The sequence below is a fragment of the Rattus rattus genome, chromosome 3 (genome assembly GCF_011064425.1).
Source record: "Rattus rattus isolate New Zealand chromosome 3, Rrattus_CSIRO_v1, whole genome shotgun sequence".
Classification (NCBI taxonomy): Eukaryota; Metazoa; Chordata; class Mammalia; order Rodentia; family Muridae; genus Rattus; species Rattus rattus.
The window spans coordinates 76,069,827-76,088,333 of record NC_046156.1 but is presented as its reverse complement, the minus strand read 5'-3'; the positions used below and the strand labels follow the sequence as shown (position 1 = coordinate 76,088,333).

General features: G+C 39.2%; 2 gene segments (V, D, J or C); both read right to left on the bottom strand.

Moving 5' to 3' along the window:
* Nucleotides 1-767: 767 nt before the first annotated feature.
* Nucleotides 768-1,370, bottom strand: LOC116895824. The segment is given in 2 exon segments: nt 768-1,081; nt 1,321-1,370. Coding segments are annotated over 2 exon segments (363 nt in total).
* A 14,757-nt stretch (nt 1,371-16,127) lies between these two features.
* On the bottom strand, nt 16,128-16,804 carry LOC116895823. The segment is given in 2 exon segments: nt 16,128-16,558; nt 16,756-16,804. Coding segments are annotated over 2 exon segments (480 nt in total).
* Nucleotides 16,805-18,507: the final 1,703 nt, after the last annotated feature.

Genomic DNA, 18,507 nt, shown 5'->3' with positions numbered 1-18,507 from the left:
CTGCTGTTATAGAGGAGCTTCGTTTGGTCCCAGCATCCACATCAGCTAGTCAAAACCTCTTACAACTCCTGCTATGGGCACTCACTCATGCACATACCCACACTCCCAAACACAATCTAAAATAAAACAAATCTGGAAAGAAAAAGAAATACTACATCATGCTAGCACGATTGCTCCTTGAAGCAGGAAAGCTACTAACAGCAAAAGCTAATGACCAGAATTTGATTCCTAGGCCCCACATGGTGGAAGGAAAGAACAGATTTCTTGGGTTGACCTCTGGTCTACACACACACACACACACACACACACACACACACACACACACACACACACACACATAATAAATGTCCCTTACTAAGTTTTTCAGTAATGTAGTTCACATTATTTATCTTTTTTTAAATGCAAAACTTTTTTAAAAGAGGTAGGAAGGTCAAAGGTGGAATAGTGAGAGTGGAGGGAATGGACAGAGATGTGGTCAAGGAGATGAGGGAGAAGGCATGAAATATATCATAAGGTAAACTTGTTCACAATTGTTTTAAATGATAAATAGTAAATGAGAAACTATCATGAAGGTCTAAATTTTGTTCAGATATGACTAAATCCTAAAGTTTGTAAAATAGGACATACATGCGTATCTGTTTATAAAAGCTTGTTTCACTATTTGAGATCTTTTTCCAAAACAGCTTAGTGCTCTATGTTGAGAGGTCAGAGAGGAAGAGAGAACTGAGCCTGAGCCTCAGTGAGCTGCAAACACAGGGGGTTTTTGTTCAGCCCTGGAGCACTGTGGGAGGATCATTCCAACTCTGCTGACAGAAATAGATTGCAGTGTCATCAGCCTCCACAGGATCAATGGTGAGGGTGAAGTCTGTCCCAGACCCACTGCCACTGAACCTGGCAGGGACTCCAGACTCTAGGTTGGATGCACCATAGATGAGGAGTTTGGGTTGCTGTCCTGGTTTCTGTTGGTACCAGTGCATACGTGTACTGACACTTTCACTGGCCTTACAGGAGATGGAAACCCTCTCTCCTGGAGACACAGCCAAAGCAGGAGACTGGGTCAGCACAGTGTCACCAGTGGAGCCTGGAAAGAGAAACGCACAGACCATTGTTATATATGTTTGAAAACCTTCCCAACAGAGGACTTTTTATTTAAAATTTTTAGAATAATTGAGGGCATCACTCTGAAAAGCCAGAAAATCAAGGGAATAGAAAAACTTAAAACCAATTACAAATGCCCTAATTATAATGATAAAGAGCCTAGAACCATGGAAAGTCATGATGGCCACAGAAGTTTCTCCCAATACTTCTCTGTACCCTCACCTGGAACCCAGAGCAGCAGCACCCATAGCAGGAGTCTGTCTGTCTCCATCTCTGAGACCTGGAAGAGAGAATGATGCTTAGGCTCCTGGCAGCTGCCCTTAAAGGGGCCTGGGCTGTTGCACATATGCAAATCAGCTCAGCAGAGTGTGTACTGAAGTTCAAAGGGCACCTGGTCCTGTTTCTCCCACAGGGAGTTGGTGTCAGCAGAAAATTCACTAAAGCATCATGTATATCGGAAGGTAGCCTTAAAGTCTATTTCATTAAATCTTTGTCCTGAAGTCCTTCTGAGGTGTGATATAGGGAAGTGTAAAATAAATGTTCTATATAAAGAATGTAATATATTTCAAAACAACTTGATGTCTGAAAATTATACATACCTAGTGATAAAGTTTTCTAAGAAGGAATAAAAATGCTCAGTGAAAAGAAGTGATATAATTAATTTCTAGAATAATTTCTTATTTTTACTTAATCTCTTTGTTTTTCTGTGTAGGGTGTCATATGTTTTCATATTCATTTGCAAGGGCAAATTCCTTTGTCATTACATGCAGTAGATATCAGAGAACAACCTTGGGTGTGGCTGCTGTCTTTGACCTTATCTGAGACAGGGTTCACAATTGCCATGAATGGAGGCCTGACCCACTAGGGATTCTCTTGTCTCTGTCTCTCATCTAGCATAGCATCGTTCCAAGTACAGTCACCTGTTGCTGTTTCATCTCATTTATGTGGGTTCTCAGAGTGTATATCAAGTCCTCACACTTTATTCATAGAATCACCTCCAACTTACTTTTAAATAAAAGCACTGAAAACATATTCTTCAGGTTGAACACAAATAATACTTAAGTAAATATCGAACTTCAGAAATAAAGAAAAGAACTATATAAAGGAGATATCCAGATACATGTAAAAAGACTTTTTTGTATATATTTGGATTTCCAGGATTATTAATGCATCTTGTCATAGTGACGAAAAACTAATCAAGGAGATTAGTTTGGGTGTGAAGTCTATTTTGTCAGATACTAAAAGGGCTCCACCAGCTGGCTCCCTGGGTTTGCTTCTTTTACCCTGAGGTAATGTCTATCCTTGATGTGAAGGCACGAAGGAATAAAGATGTGATTTTAGATGCAATAGAAAGATGGATGATATTTTCAACCCCAATTTGTTGTCTGTGCCTTTTATTGTGGAATTGATACCATGGATGTTGCGTTATCAATGATGAGTGTTTGTTGCTTTCTCTTATTTGTTGTGCAAGTGTAGGAATTTTCGCCCTATTTTTATTTGGTGATCTGAAATTATTTATTCCTTTGAATATAGTGTAATATTCTTTCCTACTTCTGGTACTTTAATGTATTTTTCATGTCTCTGGCCCAGTCGAATAGTAAATGTGTTCCATATGCTTCTTGTACCTTAAGAGATACCTCCTTCTTTATATTTGGGGATATTTTTCTATGATTTCGTTGAAAGTGTTTTATGTACTTTTTAACTGAGTTTCTTACTTTTTTCTATAATAATTTTTCTGTAGATTTGGTCTTTGTGTAGAACCCTGGATTACCTGGATGTTTTGTGCCTAGGAATTTTAGGTTAAACATTTAATTTTAAGCCCTGGTTATGGTGGGAACTTTATATTTTTGTGGTGGTTCTTCTAATTATTTTATTTATTTATTTATTAACATTTTATTGATTCTTTGTGAGTTTCATGTCAGGTACCCCAGTCTTGTTCATCTCTCATCTGTAGGCTTATATTTTTTTAAAACCTACTTTAATAAGGGTTCCTAAACATTTCAACATCCCTTATAGAACATCAACCAATTGTAGCAGAGGAAAATGACTAATAGGACAAGGGAGATGTGGAACTGTTTAGACTATTTCCCTGGACCAAGCTTTGTTGTCTGCAGTCCAGTCTACTAGCAAAACACCAAACAGGAATCCACAGCAGTAGCTTGATGAGGAAGAAACCATGAGGCTCTGCCAATCATCCACAAAGCATCTAGAAGCAGTTTGAACACCACCAGAAGTTCTTTAGTACTTGTCTCTCTACTAAGGCATGACAAATGAAGGCCATCATCAGAGAAGCCCAGTGAAGCCCAGCAAGGGAAACCAATTCTAGAGCATGATCACCTCTCTCTTGTGTTATATTGTGTCCAAACATCATATGTCCTCTTAAGTGTCTGCTCCAGCAAAAACATCACATGCCCTTTCAACAGACAGATTCCAGAAAAACACCTCTGACCTCAGAAAAACCTCCTCTTGTAAGATACTTTCCAGAAAAACATCACCATACAACTGTGTATTCAACAAAACCGTAAAGTCTCACCTTACTTGTCTCCTCATATGCACTTGCAAACCCTACCCAAATAAAATACACAAAGAAGCAAACAACAACAAAGAATAGAAAACTGCCCTGGAGGGGGTATCCCCTGCTAGGGTCTTCTTTCTTTTAGGTTCTTCTTGAGGCAGCAGCTGGGGACAAGGGTAGTGGGGAGCATCAGCAGATGGCAAGACTTAGTCTTACAAGATACAGGGGTAAGACTGTCATACGAGATATTTATGTTTGCTTTTTAATAGGAATGATTTTGTGCCCTCTGGTTAGTCTGGTTAAGGGTTTATCTATCTTGCTGATTTTCTCAAAGATCCAGCTCCTGGCTGTGTTGATTCTTTGTATAGTTCTTTTTGTTTCTACTTGGTTGATTTCAGCTCTGAGTTTGATTATTTCTTGCTGTCTACTCCTCTTGGGTGCATTTGGGTTTTTTTGTTCTAGAGCTTTCAGGGGTGCTCTCAAGCTGTTAGTGCATGCTCTCTCCAGTTTCATTTTGGAGGCACTCAGAGCTATGAACTTTCCTCTCAGCACTGCTTTCATTGTGTCCCATAATTTTGTGTAGTTGTACCTTCATTTTCATTAATTTCTAAAAAGTCTTTAGTTTCTTTCTTTATTTCTTCCTTGACCAAGTTGTCATTGAGTAGAGCTTTGTTCAACTTCCATCTGCATATGGGCTTTCTGTCATTTTTGTTGTTATTGAAGACAAGCATTAGTCCATGGTGATCTGATAGGATGCATGGGATTATTTCAATGTCCTTGTATATATGGAGGCCTGTTTTGTGACCAATTATTTGGTCAGTTTTTGAGAAGGTACTGTGAGGTGCTAGGAAGGTATACCCTTTTGTTTTAGGATGAAATGTTCTATAAATATCTGTTAAGTCCATTTGGTTCATAACTTCTGTTAGTTTCTCTATGTCTCTGTTTAATTTCTGTTTCCATGATCTGCCCATTGATGAGAGTGGGGAGTTGAAATCTCCTACTATTATTGTGTGAGGTGCAATGTGTGCTTTGAACTTTAGTAAGGTTTCTTTTATGAATGTAGGTGCCCTTGCATTTGGAGCATAGATATTTAGGATTGAGATTCATCTTGGTAGATTTTTCTTTGATGTGTATGAAGTGTCCTTCCTTATCTTTTTTGTTTTGATAACTTTGGTTGAAATTTGATGTTATTGGATATTAAAATGGCTACACTACCTTTTTTCTTAGGACCATTTACTTGGAAAAATTTTTCCATGTCTCTTACTCTGAGGCAATGTCTGTCTTTGTCACTGAAATGTGTTTCCTGTATGCAACAAAATGCTGGGTTGTCTTTACATATTCAGTCTGTTTGTCTGTCTTTTTATTGGGGAATTGAGTCCAATGATGTTGGGAAACATTAAGGAATAGTGATTGTTTTCTGTTGTCTTTCTGGTTAGAGGTGGAATTATGTTTGTGTGGCTATTTTCTTTTGGGTTTGTTGCAAGAAGATCATTTTCTTGCTTTTTCTAGGTTGTAGTTTCCCTCCTAGTGTTGGAACTTTCCATCTATTATCCTTTGTAGGGCTGGATTTGTGTGAAGATATTCTATAAATTTGTTTTTGTCCTTTAATATCTTAGTTTCTCCATCTATGTTATTTGAGTTATGTTTATTATATTCTGTTGGTGATGCTTGTTTCTATGACTCCTGATCTCTTTCCTAGAATTTTGCCAGGTATATTAGGCTGGGCTGGCATTACTTCTCTTTTTATGGCATCTGTCCAGGATCTTCTAGCTTTCATAGTCTCTGTCGAGAAGTCTTTATATATTAATTGACTTTTTCCCTTACTGCTTTTAATATTCTTTTTTTTTGTGTAGTTGGTGTTTTGATTATTATTTGATAGGAGGAATTTCTTTTCCAGTCCAATCTATTTGGAGTTCTGTAAGCTTCTTGACTATTTATGGGTATCTCTTTCCTTAGGTTAGGGAAGTTTTCTTCTATAATTTTGCTGACAATATTTACTGGCCTTTTAAGTTGGGAATCTTCCTTTGCTTCTAAACTTATTTTCCTTAGGTTTGGTCTTCTCCTTGTATCCTGGATTTCCTGGATGTTTTGGGTTAGGAAGTTTTTGCTTTTTGCATTTCTTTAACTATTGTCAGTGTTTTCTTTGGTATCCTCTGCCCCAGAACTTATTTTATTCTGTTGGTGATGCTTGTGTCTATGGCTCCTGATCTCTTTTCTAGATTTTTCTACCTCCATGGTTGTCTACCTATGTGATTTTGTTATTGTTCCTATTTCTATTTTTAGATCCTGGATGGTTTTGTTCAATTCCTTCACTGGTTTGCTTTTGTTTTCCTGTAACTCCTTAAGGGATTTTTGTGTTTTCTCTTTTATGACTTCTTTTTGTTTGCCTGTGTTTTGTATATCATTAAGGGACTTATTTATGTTATTCTTAATGTCCTCTATCATCATCATGAGATGTGATTTTAAATCCTAATCTTGCTTTTTCAGTGTGTTGGGATATCTAGTATTTGCTGTGGTAGGAGAACTGGGTTCTGATGATGCCAAGTAGTCTTGCTTTCTGTCGCTTAGGTTCTTGCCCTTGCCTCTCCTGATCTGGTTATCTCTGAAGTTAGTTGGTCTTGTCTCTGACTGGAGCTTGTCCCTCCTGTGGGCCTGTGAACCTGTGATCTTTGGAATGAGAGAGCTCCTGTCAGACCAGATCTCTGTTGTCAGGTTTTTGGGTAGACAGCTGTGGGCTAGCCCCAGCTCTGGGTGCAGATAGAGACCAGATGGGGTCAGTCCCAGGTGGCCCTTCTGCTCCAGAGCCCTGAGCCCTGTGCACTGCTGTCAGGGTCTTTCTTGGATACTCAGTAGAGAGTAGGTGCGGTTCTACCTGCAGGCTTATGAGGGACAGTGCTCACGACAGACCATCTCTTTGCTTTCAAGTTTTGTGTTCTAGGGCTGAGCTCTGGGTGCAGATGGAAACCAAACGTGCTTAGATATGGTTTTCAACTTACATTGAAACTGGTGAGCTGGGACAATTGATAGAAGTTTAACCAGATAATTACTCGTAATGGATATGCATATAAACATTCTCTGTTATAAACTTGTATTTTAATTTATTATTTAATTTTTTGTGTGAACTTGTGATGAACTTTTTAACATGTGATCATGTATTCTGAAAGATGTATAAGAACTGAGGCCAAAGAAATGAAAGAAGAATTTTCTCTTACTAGAATTTTTTGTGTTTCCCGCTTAGAGAATTTTTTTCCCTTTTACCACTTAGATGTTTTTAATCTTTCCTTACTTAGGATCTTTCTGCTTTTCCCCTTAGGAAACATTTATAGGAAACTGTTTTACAAATTAGTAAAAATCATTATAATCGCTTTTTAAGTGTCCGTTTTCCTTCCTGTTATTTCCTACTAGCAGGTTTGAAGTAGAACTATGCAGTTCCTGCTGAGATTGTACAAAGGCTATTTACTTAATCCTTTGCTATTTTTAGGAAAAGCTGCTTAGTGCCAGAGGCAGCATTTTCTGTGCACATAGGATCACAGAAGGCAGGTCAGCTACAGTAGTAAAGTAACTTAGACTAAGATAAATACAATTTTCTTTCTTTTTTAAAAGTCATTAAAATTTTATTTATTGAATATTTTATGTATTTACATTTGAAATGTTATTCCCTTTCCCCATCTTCTAGCCCCATCCCCCCTCCTCCCTCCCCTTGTTCCAATGAAGATGCTTCCACTCTTACCCCCAAACTCTCCTCTCAACACTCTGGCATTCTCCTACAATGGGGAAAAGAACCTTCCCAGAACCAAAAGATTCTTCTCCAATTGATGCCAGGCAATATCATCTTCTGCTACGTATAGGGCTGGTACCATGGGTCCCTCCCTGTGTATACTTTGGTTGGGGTTTTAATCTGTGAGAGCACTAAGGGTCTAGTTGGCTGATGTTATTGTACTTCCTATGGGGTTGCAAATCCTTTCAGCTCCATCAGTCCTTTCTCTAAATCCTCTATTGTGGTCCCTGTGCTCAGTCTGATGGTTAACTGCAAGCATCCTCATCTGTATCAGTAAGGCTCTGGCAGAGCCTTTCAGGAGACATCCATATCAGGCTCCTGTCAGCAAGCATTTCTTGGCATCAGCAATAGTGACTGGGTTTGGTAGCTGCATATGGGGTGGATCCCCTGGTGGGGCAGTCTCTACATGACCTTTCCTTCAGTTCCTACTCCACTCTTGTCCCTGTATTTCCTCCAGTGAGTGTGAGTATTTAGACCCCCCATCTAAGAAGGACTGAAGCATCCACATTTTGATCTTTCTTCTTATTGAGCTTATTATGCTCTGTGAACTGATTTTTGAGTATTCTGAGCTTCAGGGATAATATCCATGTATCAGTGAGTGCATACCATATGTGTTCTTTTGTGACTTGGTTTTATCACTTAGGATGATATTTTCTAGTTCCATCTATATGCTGAAGAATTTTTTATAGTCATTGCTTTAATAGCTGAGTAATACTCCATTGTGTAAATGTACCATATTTTCTGTATCCATTCCCCTATTGTAGTACATCTGGGTTTTTCCAGCTTCTGTCTATTATAAATAATGCTGCTATGAACATAATGGAGCATGTATCCTTGTTATATATTGGAGCATCTTTTGAGTGTATGCCCAGGAATTGTATAGCTGGGTCCTCAGGTCCAATTTTCTGAGGAACTGCCAGACTGATTTCCAGAGTGGTTGTACAAGCTTGCAATCCCACTGACAATGAAGATTCTTTCTCCATACCCTTGCCAGCATCTGCTCTCACCTGAGTTTTTGATTTTAGTCATTTGACAGTGTGAGGTGTAAGTCACAAAACAGGGCTCAACATATACAAGAAGATCAAAAGCTCTCATTTCCCAAGATACAATTCGCAGACCATATGAGGCTCAAGAAGGATGATCAAAGTATGGCTGCTTCAGTTCTTTTTAGAAAGAGGAACAAAACTGTTTATAGGAGGAAACACAGAGACAAAGGTTGGAACAGAGATTGAAGGAAAGTCCATCCAGAGACTGCCAGACCTAGGGTTCCAGCTCATATACATACAACCACCAAAGCCAGACAATATTGCTGATACCAAAAATTACATTCAGACAGGACCCTTATATGATGTGTGCTGAAAGGCTCTGTCAGAGCATGATGAATACAGAGGTGGACTCCCACAGTCAACCACTGAACAGAGAACAGGGTCCACATTGGAGGAGTTAGAGAAAGGATTGAGGGAGCTGAAGGGGTTTGAAACCCCAAAAGAACAACAATACCAACCAACTAGAGCTCCCAGGGACTAAACCACCATCCAAAGAGTATACATGGACAGACCCATGGCTGCAGTTGCATATGTAGCAGAGGATAGACTTGTTGGGCACCAATGGGAGGATAAACCCTTGGTCATGCCAAGGCTCAACCTGCCAGTATAGGTGAATATCAGGTTAGGGAGGTGGGAAGGGGTGGGTGGATGGAACACCCTCATAGAAGAAAGGGGAAGGTATATTGGATGGGTGTTTATGAATGGGAAAAAGGGAACTGGGCTAATATTTGAAATGTAAATAAATAGATAATATAACTAAAAACAAAAAGAAGGAACTGAAAAAACAAAAAGAACAACAATATCAACCAACCAGACCCCACCCCAGCTCCCATGAACTAAACCACCAACCAATAAGTACACATGGAAAGACCAAGGACTCAGGCCACATATGTGACAGAGGATGGCACTGTCCAGCAGCAGTAGGAGGAAAGGCCCTTGGTCCTGTGAAGTCTCATTTCACCAATGTAGGCTAATGCCAGGGCATTGATGTAGGAGTGGGTGGCTGCCAGTGGGAGAAGCATGGGGGAGGGGTTAGGGATATGGGAGAGGGAGAAAAGGGAATAACATTTGAAATGTAAACATGTAAAATATGCAAGAAAAATACTATTGAAAAAGAAAACTATAACAGTTATTAGTGATGTTTTATATAGATAAACCCAGTCAATATTTTGTCTCCTGTTCTAGCACCTATAGCAAATCATTACTTCCCTTTTAATGACCTGTGGTTAATTGTCTTACAACCTCTTGGACTGTTCTTTGAGTAGTAGAAATTCTGGATACTATCTAAGATCAATTAGCTGGTGACACATGAGAGACTAAAAGAGTTCTCATTCCAGTTTTGACTATCAGAAAAGGACCTTATAACAGTCCCTCTGTAAAGGAGATTAATAACCACTGATAAAAGTTTAGGAATTCTTAGGATCATTATTAAGAAATAAGTCATTTGTTTGTTTATATGAAATCACTACAAGGCATTGTAGATATGCAGATATCTCATCGAAAGGGGTGGGATAATACATGGTGATTGTTATATATATTTAATAATAACAGGGAAAACCTATTAATAGAAGGAATCTTTCCTAAAATGAATTCCTTTATGGCCTTGCTAATAGGAGGAAATCCGTTGTAGATTACATTATAAACTGAAGCAGAACATCTCAGGAAGATCACCTGGAAGTATTTAGCTTATCCAATTTGGCACCTGATAGAAAATATCATATCGTAGTGGCTGCAATATGCCAGTGTCTCCAAAAGAATATCTCTGTTGACACATCTTCACTTGCAAATGTTTATTGTAATTGGTCATTGGTGTGGTTCAAGATCTTTGGCTTCTTTGACACCATCAGGACTCATCTGGGTTTTGTGTTGTTCTCCCGTATCATGGAGATCCTACAGCTTTGAATCAGCAAGAATGGCCTTTTCTGGCATCCCAAAGATTTACAGATAGTATAGATTTGGAGGTGGACAAATCAGAGCCCTGGATCTGGGCCTGGGAAGTATCTGAGCTGATCAGACAACCAGCTCTCCCTTATCAACACTACCAAGATTAGCTCTTCAGGAGTGCTCTAGCTTGGTGACCAAATGCCACCATTTGTATGAGACAGGGTCAGATTTTCTGATTTCATGGCATCTTGACAATGACTTTTAGACTCTTGCATGCTGCCAGAGACAGCTCTACTGTACTGTACTGCCCTGTCAAGCTTTGTGGCTACTCTCACAAGTGCTGCAAGCCTGTAATGAGCTAGGTCATCTCTCCTGCTTTCTCACCCTCAGGGCTGACTTACCTTTTGCTTTTTCATCAGGGCCAGCTCCAGTCTATTGTTTAGGTAAGGGTCAGGGACCATTCTCTTAAGTGCTAAAGTCAGTAAGGAGGCAAGGATAGGTCTCCTGCTCTTGTGACACTAGGGTAAGCTGTCCTAGGTACTGCAGGTGGAGGGAAATCACCACACATCCATTGGCCATCTCATACCAGATGAGTTCCACTCTCCCACATTCTTGTCCTCAGGGCCAGCTCACCTAAGTGGCCTCTTCCACTAAGGTCACTACCCAGTGCTGCCCAAATGAAATGCAGGTCCTACTCTCCTAAATGTTATGCCAGGCAAGAAACCAGGGCAACTCGCCAGATCTCATAACATCGGGGCAAGTTTGCTTGACTCTCATAAATAGGCAAGGTATTGTCTCTGACCATTGCCACCTCAATCCAGAAGTATGGCAACGCCCTCTGGGTCGGCCCTCCTCCAATCTTGCCCCTGCCACCAGAGCCAGGACTACTATTCTGACAAAGAAAGATGAAGAGTCAACTCACCTGCCTTCATAATCCCAGGACCAACTCTCCTGACTGCCTTGCGTGGCAAGGGGACATTGGTCAGAGGAAACACCCTCCAACCCTCCAGGAATCTAGGCAGAGTCTACCTCACAGCAGAGGAGAAGTTTTCATTGGGTAAATTATTCACTTTTTCCAGCATCCTTTCAGTGCCTGAGATTCTCTCTTCCATCTCCTATATTCTGTTGGTGAGGGGCTTTAAATGGTTCATAGAAAAGAGGAAAGTTGGGTCTCCCCTGAAGTTTGAACAGGCCCCTGCAAGATGTCTGCTATAGTGCTAGGGATGAGAGTAAGGAATAGGAATTAGAGAACAGGAAGGGAGTAAGAATGACCTACCTGATTCACACTCCAGGAGAGGGAAAGAGGAGACCAACAAAAGAAACTGTTGGGTGCCTCTAGAATTGAAGCAGAAAGAACGATCTTCTTCAGGGCTGGATATATTGGAAATAGAGGGTAATAGGATATAGAGGCGAGGAGGGGGAGTGAATATTAATGACATAATATCCAGGTTGTGGAGGACAGCTGGTTTTGAGGCAGAGAGTACCCCTGGATTTGGTGGGTAGAAAAATGGATGTAATGTGGGAAATTGGCTGAAGATAAGTGGGAATGGGACCACAAATGAAAGAGAGGCTCCAGAAATTTGCTGCTATAGGGCTGGGTATAAGAACTGGGGTCGGAATTGGTAGACAACTAAGCCTAAGGCCTTGACCTTGTGGGCATTTATTGTAGAGGACTCACTTAGATACCAAAAGATGGCTCTTCAGGGTATGATGACAGTGAGAAACAAAGACATCTTTTAGCACCATCGCTGCAATCTGAGGGTGAATTCTTTTCCAGTCCATGTAGAATCAGATAGGGACTGCCACCAACACTGGCAGAAGCATGGAAGGGGGGATCTTTCTTGGTGGCCTGCTGGAGATAGGGCTAGAACTGTGGCAAATTGTAAAATCTCTAAGTGTAGAGGAGGATTCACCAGGCTCTAGGGTCATGGAAACTTTCTTTCCCAGAGAGATTATAGAATCTCCCCTATTGTTTAATGGCAATTTGACCTGTAGAAGAAGTAACTAGAGACATAGATGTATAGAGGCACGGTATAGAAGATACTGTGAGAGCCTACCACAGTAGAGGTATATAGGACATAGTTACTAAGTTTAGACTTCTGGAACTATTTTCCTTGCAAAGTGAGATCATCTGAAAATGAAAATATCTAAATATGATGATAGGTACTGGAATCTCGTCATTCAGGATGAAAAGGTCAAATCTAGACTGGCCTTTATAGTGCATTGCAGTTCATCTTGGACTATGGAGTGAGACATTTTCTCAAGTGTTTAGAAGTCCAATCCAATATATATACATATATATATATGTATATATTAAAACATTTACATATATTTTTAATGACAGTATATAATCTGTATTTAAAACTTATTCAGACAACTAACAGTCCTAAATATATGAGGTTTCTTATTTTAAATGAATGTGGAAATTTTCTTCAAATTCAGTAGTGCTATCTACTAAATCCAAAAAACAACAAATCTCAAACAAATGTTTTGAAAATTTGAATAGAGATCATGATTTTGTAAGGAAATTATTAATAATATGTACAAGGAAACACACACTACTATAAACACTGTATGTTTCATGGTTTACTTTTTATCCTAGGTTACAATTCTTATGATGAAGCACCACAACATCTGGAGAGGAAAGGGTTTATGGGCCTTATCCTTCTACATCCATAGTCCATCACTGAAGGGATTCAGAACAGAAACTCAAGCAAGCTAGAACAGGAACCTGGAGGCAGGACCTGACGCAGAGGCCACTGAGAGGTGCTACTTACTGGCTTTCTCACATGGCTTGCTGTGTTATATAACTCAGGACCACAAGCTTAGGGGTAGCCTCACAGATATTTTAGTGGTAATCCTACACCATTTACTAATTAAGAAAATGCTCTACATGCTTTCCTATATCCCAATCTTGTGAAGGTATTTAATCAGTGTTCCCTATTCTCAGATGACTCCATTGTGTACCAAGTTAGCATAAATTTAGTCAGTTTTTAGAAATTTTTTTCTGCAGATCGTTGTTAGAGATGTCTGTAGATAATGAACCATGTGAGACTTGGCATCTCATTGAGCAGCAAGCCCAAGAGTATTTTGTCTAGATAAAGAGAACTCTGGAGAAAAATCCTTACATTGCTGACAGTCATAGCTTTCACCATTGTTATCTTTTAGAGGTATGAAATCTGTCTCAAACCAACTACCACTGAATCTTTCAAAAACACCAGTCTCTACACTGAATGCTTCATAAATCAGGACTATGGGAAGCTGTTTTGGGTTCTGTTTGATAACACTGAAACTATTATTGTACATTGTGTCAGTTTCAGTCTCACAGGATTTCCAGCATATGGTGTCCCATTTTCCCAGAGACACAGCAAAGCAAACTGAAGACTGGGTCAGCACAATGTCTCCAGTAGAGCCTGGAATTATAAATAAGCAATCACTACAGTCACAGGCATACTGAAACCATCTCAGTGTGATACATATGACACCTGTAGAACAGTCATGTGCATCACTCCAAAATATTGTGAAATAAAAGGGAAAATGAAATTGTTAAACCAAATTTAAAATACCATAATTCATATTATCAAGATCTAGAGATAGGGGAAACACACATGGCTACAGTAGAAGCTGACAATGCTTTGCCGCACTGTCTCACCTGGTACTCAGAGCATCAGCACCTGTAGAAGGAGAGCAGCGGATCCTGTGTCTGAGAAGTGGCTCCTTTTTAGGTCATAGGTTTTGTAGATGCTTTTGGCATTATGGGCCTTTGCCTAATGATTTAGCATGGAAAACAGCTCAGTAAAGCTCATAATCAGAGGAACACCTAGTCTCATCTAAGTAGTCAATGGAGTTGTCAAAACCATTCACAGAGCAGCTCGAACACACCCTAAGATATTTTATAACTACTCTGTTCTATTTTTCCTCTGTTTATTCTTTTTTTAAAAGAAAAACCTTTAGATATTTTGAACTTGTTTCCCTTTCTCCAACTCCTGCCAGATTCTTTCCTCCTCCTTTTCCACCCAATTTCTCTCTCTCTCTCTCTCTCTCTCTCTCTCTCTCTCTCTCTCTCTCTCTCTCTCTCTGTGTGTCTCAAAAAATTAAAATCGTAAGGCAAAAATAAGTGCTCTATTGATACTCTACTGTACAGAAATTGAGAATTTCTGAAACACTGTCAAATCTCAACAATATCACAGTTTTCAAGCAACAGTGCATTTCACATTGTGATCCTTAGACAAAGCAACTGGATTTTATTCCAGAGTTAAAGGTTATGGCTTTCTCTTGGCTTCAAATGGGTCCCTTTACCCAAAATCCCTAAATAAGGAGCTAAGCTTATGAAAGCAATGAACAGGGAACACAGATCATTGTGAATAAGCAGAGTCATCCCTTACTCTACTCCAAATTCCAAAGCTGGACCAACAAGAACAAGCTCTTCTAAAGGCAGAGCAATTGTTTCACTGTTATACTCAGGGTTGGACCATCTAGTATCTCAGTCTTCACAATCAAAAAGCAGATATTAAGATTTTAGAGTGATATGTGGCCCTAGAAAAAGGGCAACATATATCATATTTTCTATCCTTTTTAGATCCTAAGTATGGTGTATGTAAAGTTCATTTGCATATATGTATACATGTATGTATCCTTGTATGGTGCATGTGTGTATATGTCTATACATGTGTGTATGTGCATGGGTGTGGTAGTTTTTCTGTATGCATGTTTATGTGTGTTTGAATATGTATATATGTACGTATGTGTATATATGTGTTTAACATAGAAAGAGGAGAGGGGGGAGACTAGAAAAAATAATATGTTGGGGTACATTGTGTGAAGGAGTATCTCTGTATGTTCAATTGTTAATTATGTATACTCAGAGAACTAAATGCTGGCAAGACTCTTATATTGTAATCTCTATGGCCCATTATAGGGTTTTGTATTTTGTAAATATTCTTTCTTCCTCACCTTTCTAAGGCAATCTAAAATTGTATCTATTTGGCTATTACAAAGATCTAAAAGTAAATTGCCAGACAGGAAGTAGAGGGTGGACCTTCTAGGACCTTCCTCTGTATGCATATTTATGTTGCTGGTGGGTCAAAGACAGTCTCACTATAGGAAGAGGAAATGGAAATGGAAATGGGGATATTCAGTGAATATAGTCAAATATATGATGTACTTGAAAGACATTCTGTTGTCAAAGTTGTGCAAAATGAGGACATTTTAATAAAGAATTTTACAAAGGAGCAACAATGCACAAAGTACAAAGGCACTTCCCACCAAGTCTAATGTCAGACCTGAGACCCCAGAAGCCACTTGGCAAAACCAGAATCAACTCCAAGTTGCCCTCTGACCTCCACAAAAATGGCATTGCACATATTCATCCACACATGTACACACACATACACCCACATACACAGAAAGAGATGAACACATGGGTGTAAAGACTAAATAAAAAGAATACAAATAAAAGAGTTAGAAAAGGAAAAAAAAACAGAAAAATGGATAACATTAAGGAAGTAAGAAAACCATGAACTGGAAATATCTAGAAATATCTTTTTTCTATATACTCCTAACCAAGACACAGTTTACCAACATCAGCCCATAAGGTCTCACATTAGATACCAGATACTATAGAAATTATCTCTCTCCTATTCACTCAACAGAAATTGTGGGGAAATGTTGCAGGAGGTATAGAAAAATAATACTGTGGTTTTATTTCACATTTTTGGTGTATATCGATTTTTTTATACCAAAAGACAAAAGAGGCAGTGAACACATTATTTTTTTCCTGGGCTCTGTAAAATTTTTCTTCAATATTTCAGGCATGCCAGCTCTCAGGCAGAAGAGGGAAATGTACATACCCAGGGCTGTGTGTGGTGTACACAGATGTTGAAACTCTTAAGGAGGTTTGTGTAGGAAGCTGAGGCACTGTGGGAGAAGAGATGTAAAGCTGCTGACAGTAATAAACTGCTGTGTTGTCAGCCTGCACACTGCTGATGGTCAGAGTGAATTCTGTCCCAGATCCACTGCCTATGAAGCGATCAGAGACCCCAGATTTCCTAGTGGATGCCAAGTAGACCAGCAGTTTAGGAGACTGCCCTGGTTTCTGCTGGTACGAGGCCAAGTAGTTCTTTTCTTCTCCATTCCAGAAAAAACTCTGACTGGACTTGCAGCTAATGGTGACCTTCTCTTCTGCTAACACAGCCAGGGAGAATAGAGACTGGGTCTTCCCAATGTCCCCACCGGTACTTGAAATAATGAATAGGCAGTGAAAATGCATATATGCACAAACATAGATTACAATAGCACTGTAAATTTGACATTTAAATGCCCTTATAATTTTATGATATCAGAATGCTATTATATAAGAAATATTGCACACTGGCACATAATTCAAATGTCTTATTACAAACTTAGAGAAGATTTTACTACTTTACATTTCTTACCAGATACCCAGCGCAGCAGGGACATGAGGACTTGGGTCTGTGATTCCATCTTGCTGCCCTTGCCTGTTTGATACTGTTTAGTCACAAGGCAAAGGCCTGGTTTATAAATTCTGAGCAACTGTATTGGGGGAAACCATGCAAAGCAGACAGGAAATAAAAAGCAGGTGCCTGGGAAGTGTGTGTGTGTGTGTGTGTGTGTGTGTGTGTGTGTGTGTGTGTGTGTGTGTGTGCCTGGTGTCAAACAACTGGCAAAAATTCCATCAGAAAGAGCATAGGAGAACACTGAAAGTGATTGGCTCCCTCATTTCCAATAGAAATATGCTATGGGATCTACTAGTTTTGGGTTAAAATCCATGACACATTAGAATCAGGAGACTTTTGTAGAAATTTTAGGAGAACTATCTCAGAGAGAACATTCTAGAAAACATAAGCTAGTTGAGAAAATCACAAGAATACAAGAAAGAGAGTAAGAATAATGTCCTGTAAAAGATGGTAATGGTGGAGGAATGAAGGGAAGGAAGTAAAAAATTGAAGATAATTTGTTCATTGTTTCCCATCTCCATATCCATCTTAACATAAGGAAATGAACAGTAACTCACACATTTAGGCCCCAACTTCAAAGATAAACCTGGAACAGAGATGCAAGGAGAAGACAAAATTAGTTCTGTGGGAATTCTGGGGGACATTAACGTAAGCCTAGGAGCAGAGAAGCTTTAATCTAAAGTAAAGGCAAATCCAGCAGAAGCTAACAATCACGTTTCTACAACTTCAGGAATCTTTCAGAGGGTTCTCACTTTGGGAAAATGGCAGAGGATAAAACAATCCAGCTTTCTTTACCTAATTATTCCTGGAGACTAGCACTACCAAGAGGTTTTATTCTGTACAGGCATACTTTATAGAAGTTTAGAAATTAGTAGGTTTAACACTGGCTAAATATGTTCTTGCCCACTCTTGGCAATTCTCCAGAAGAGAGGACAATTGTCCTAAATCAAGCAATGATTTTACAGAGACCAGGAGTCCACAACATCAGAGATTGGTCACTTCTAAAGGGAAAAATGTTTGATTGTGAAGGAAAATCAAAGCAGTAACAGACATGAAGTAGGCACCTGAATTTGGGTAGTGAATTATAGTCATATATGAGATGAATTATAAATACAGCATTATGTGTAAATTACAGTAAACAATAAAGTTTCATATCTCCAGAGGTGGAGAGACAGAAGCAGGGTATCTATAAGATTACAACCAACCTTAGGTACATAAGTTCTAGGCCAGGCTAATGTATGCGTGCTGACAAGATTCCAGATATATATATATATATATATATATATATATATATATATCATTAATCAACTGACTACAAGACAGCTCATGTTATTTGATATCTAAAATGAATTATTTGTCTGATATTAATGTGCTAACGTTAAGCCAGAATATTACATATGTATTTAATCAATATGCATTTTTCTTGGATTTTGCATTATTCCTATCATATTATACAACAGATTTTCAGATATAAACATTAAATTATTTGTGAGAAGCATGCTCAGATCTTCTTTATAAAGTCCTAACATACCAACATAACAGAGAGATGGTTTGTGGATTAAGAACACTTCCAATCTCTGGTGTTGACAGGCATGGGCCTTCAGGGATATAGGTAAAGCTGGTAGTCACTGATGGTTTCAGGACTCTGGATGCCCCTGGTTGCAGCAGGTCCTGGGGTGGAAGCAAAACTGGTAATCCCTGATTCTGCAG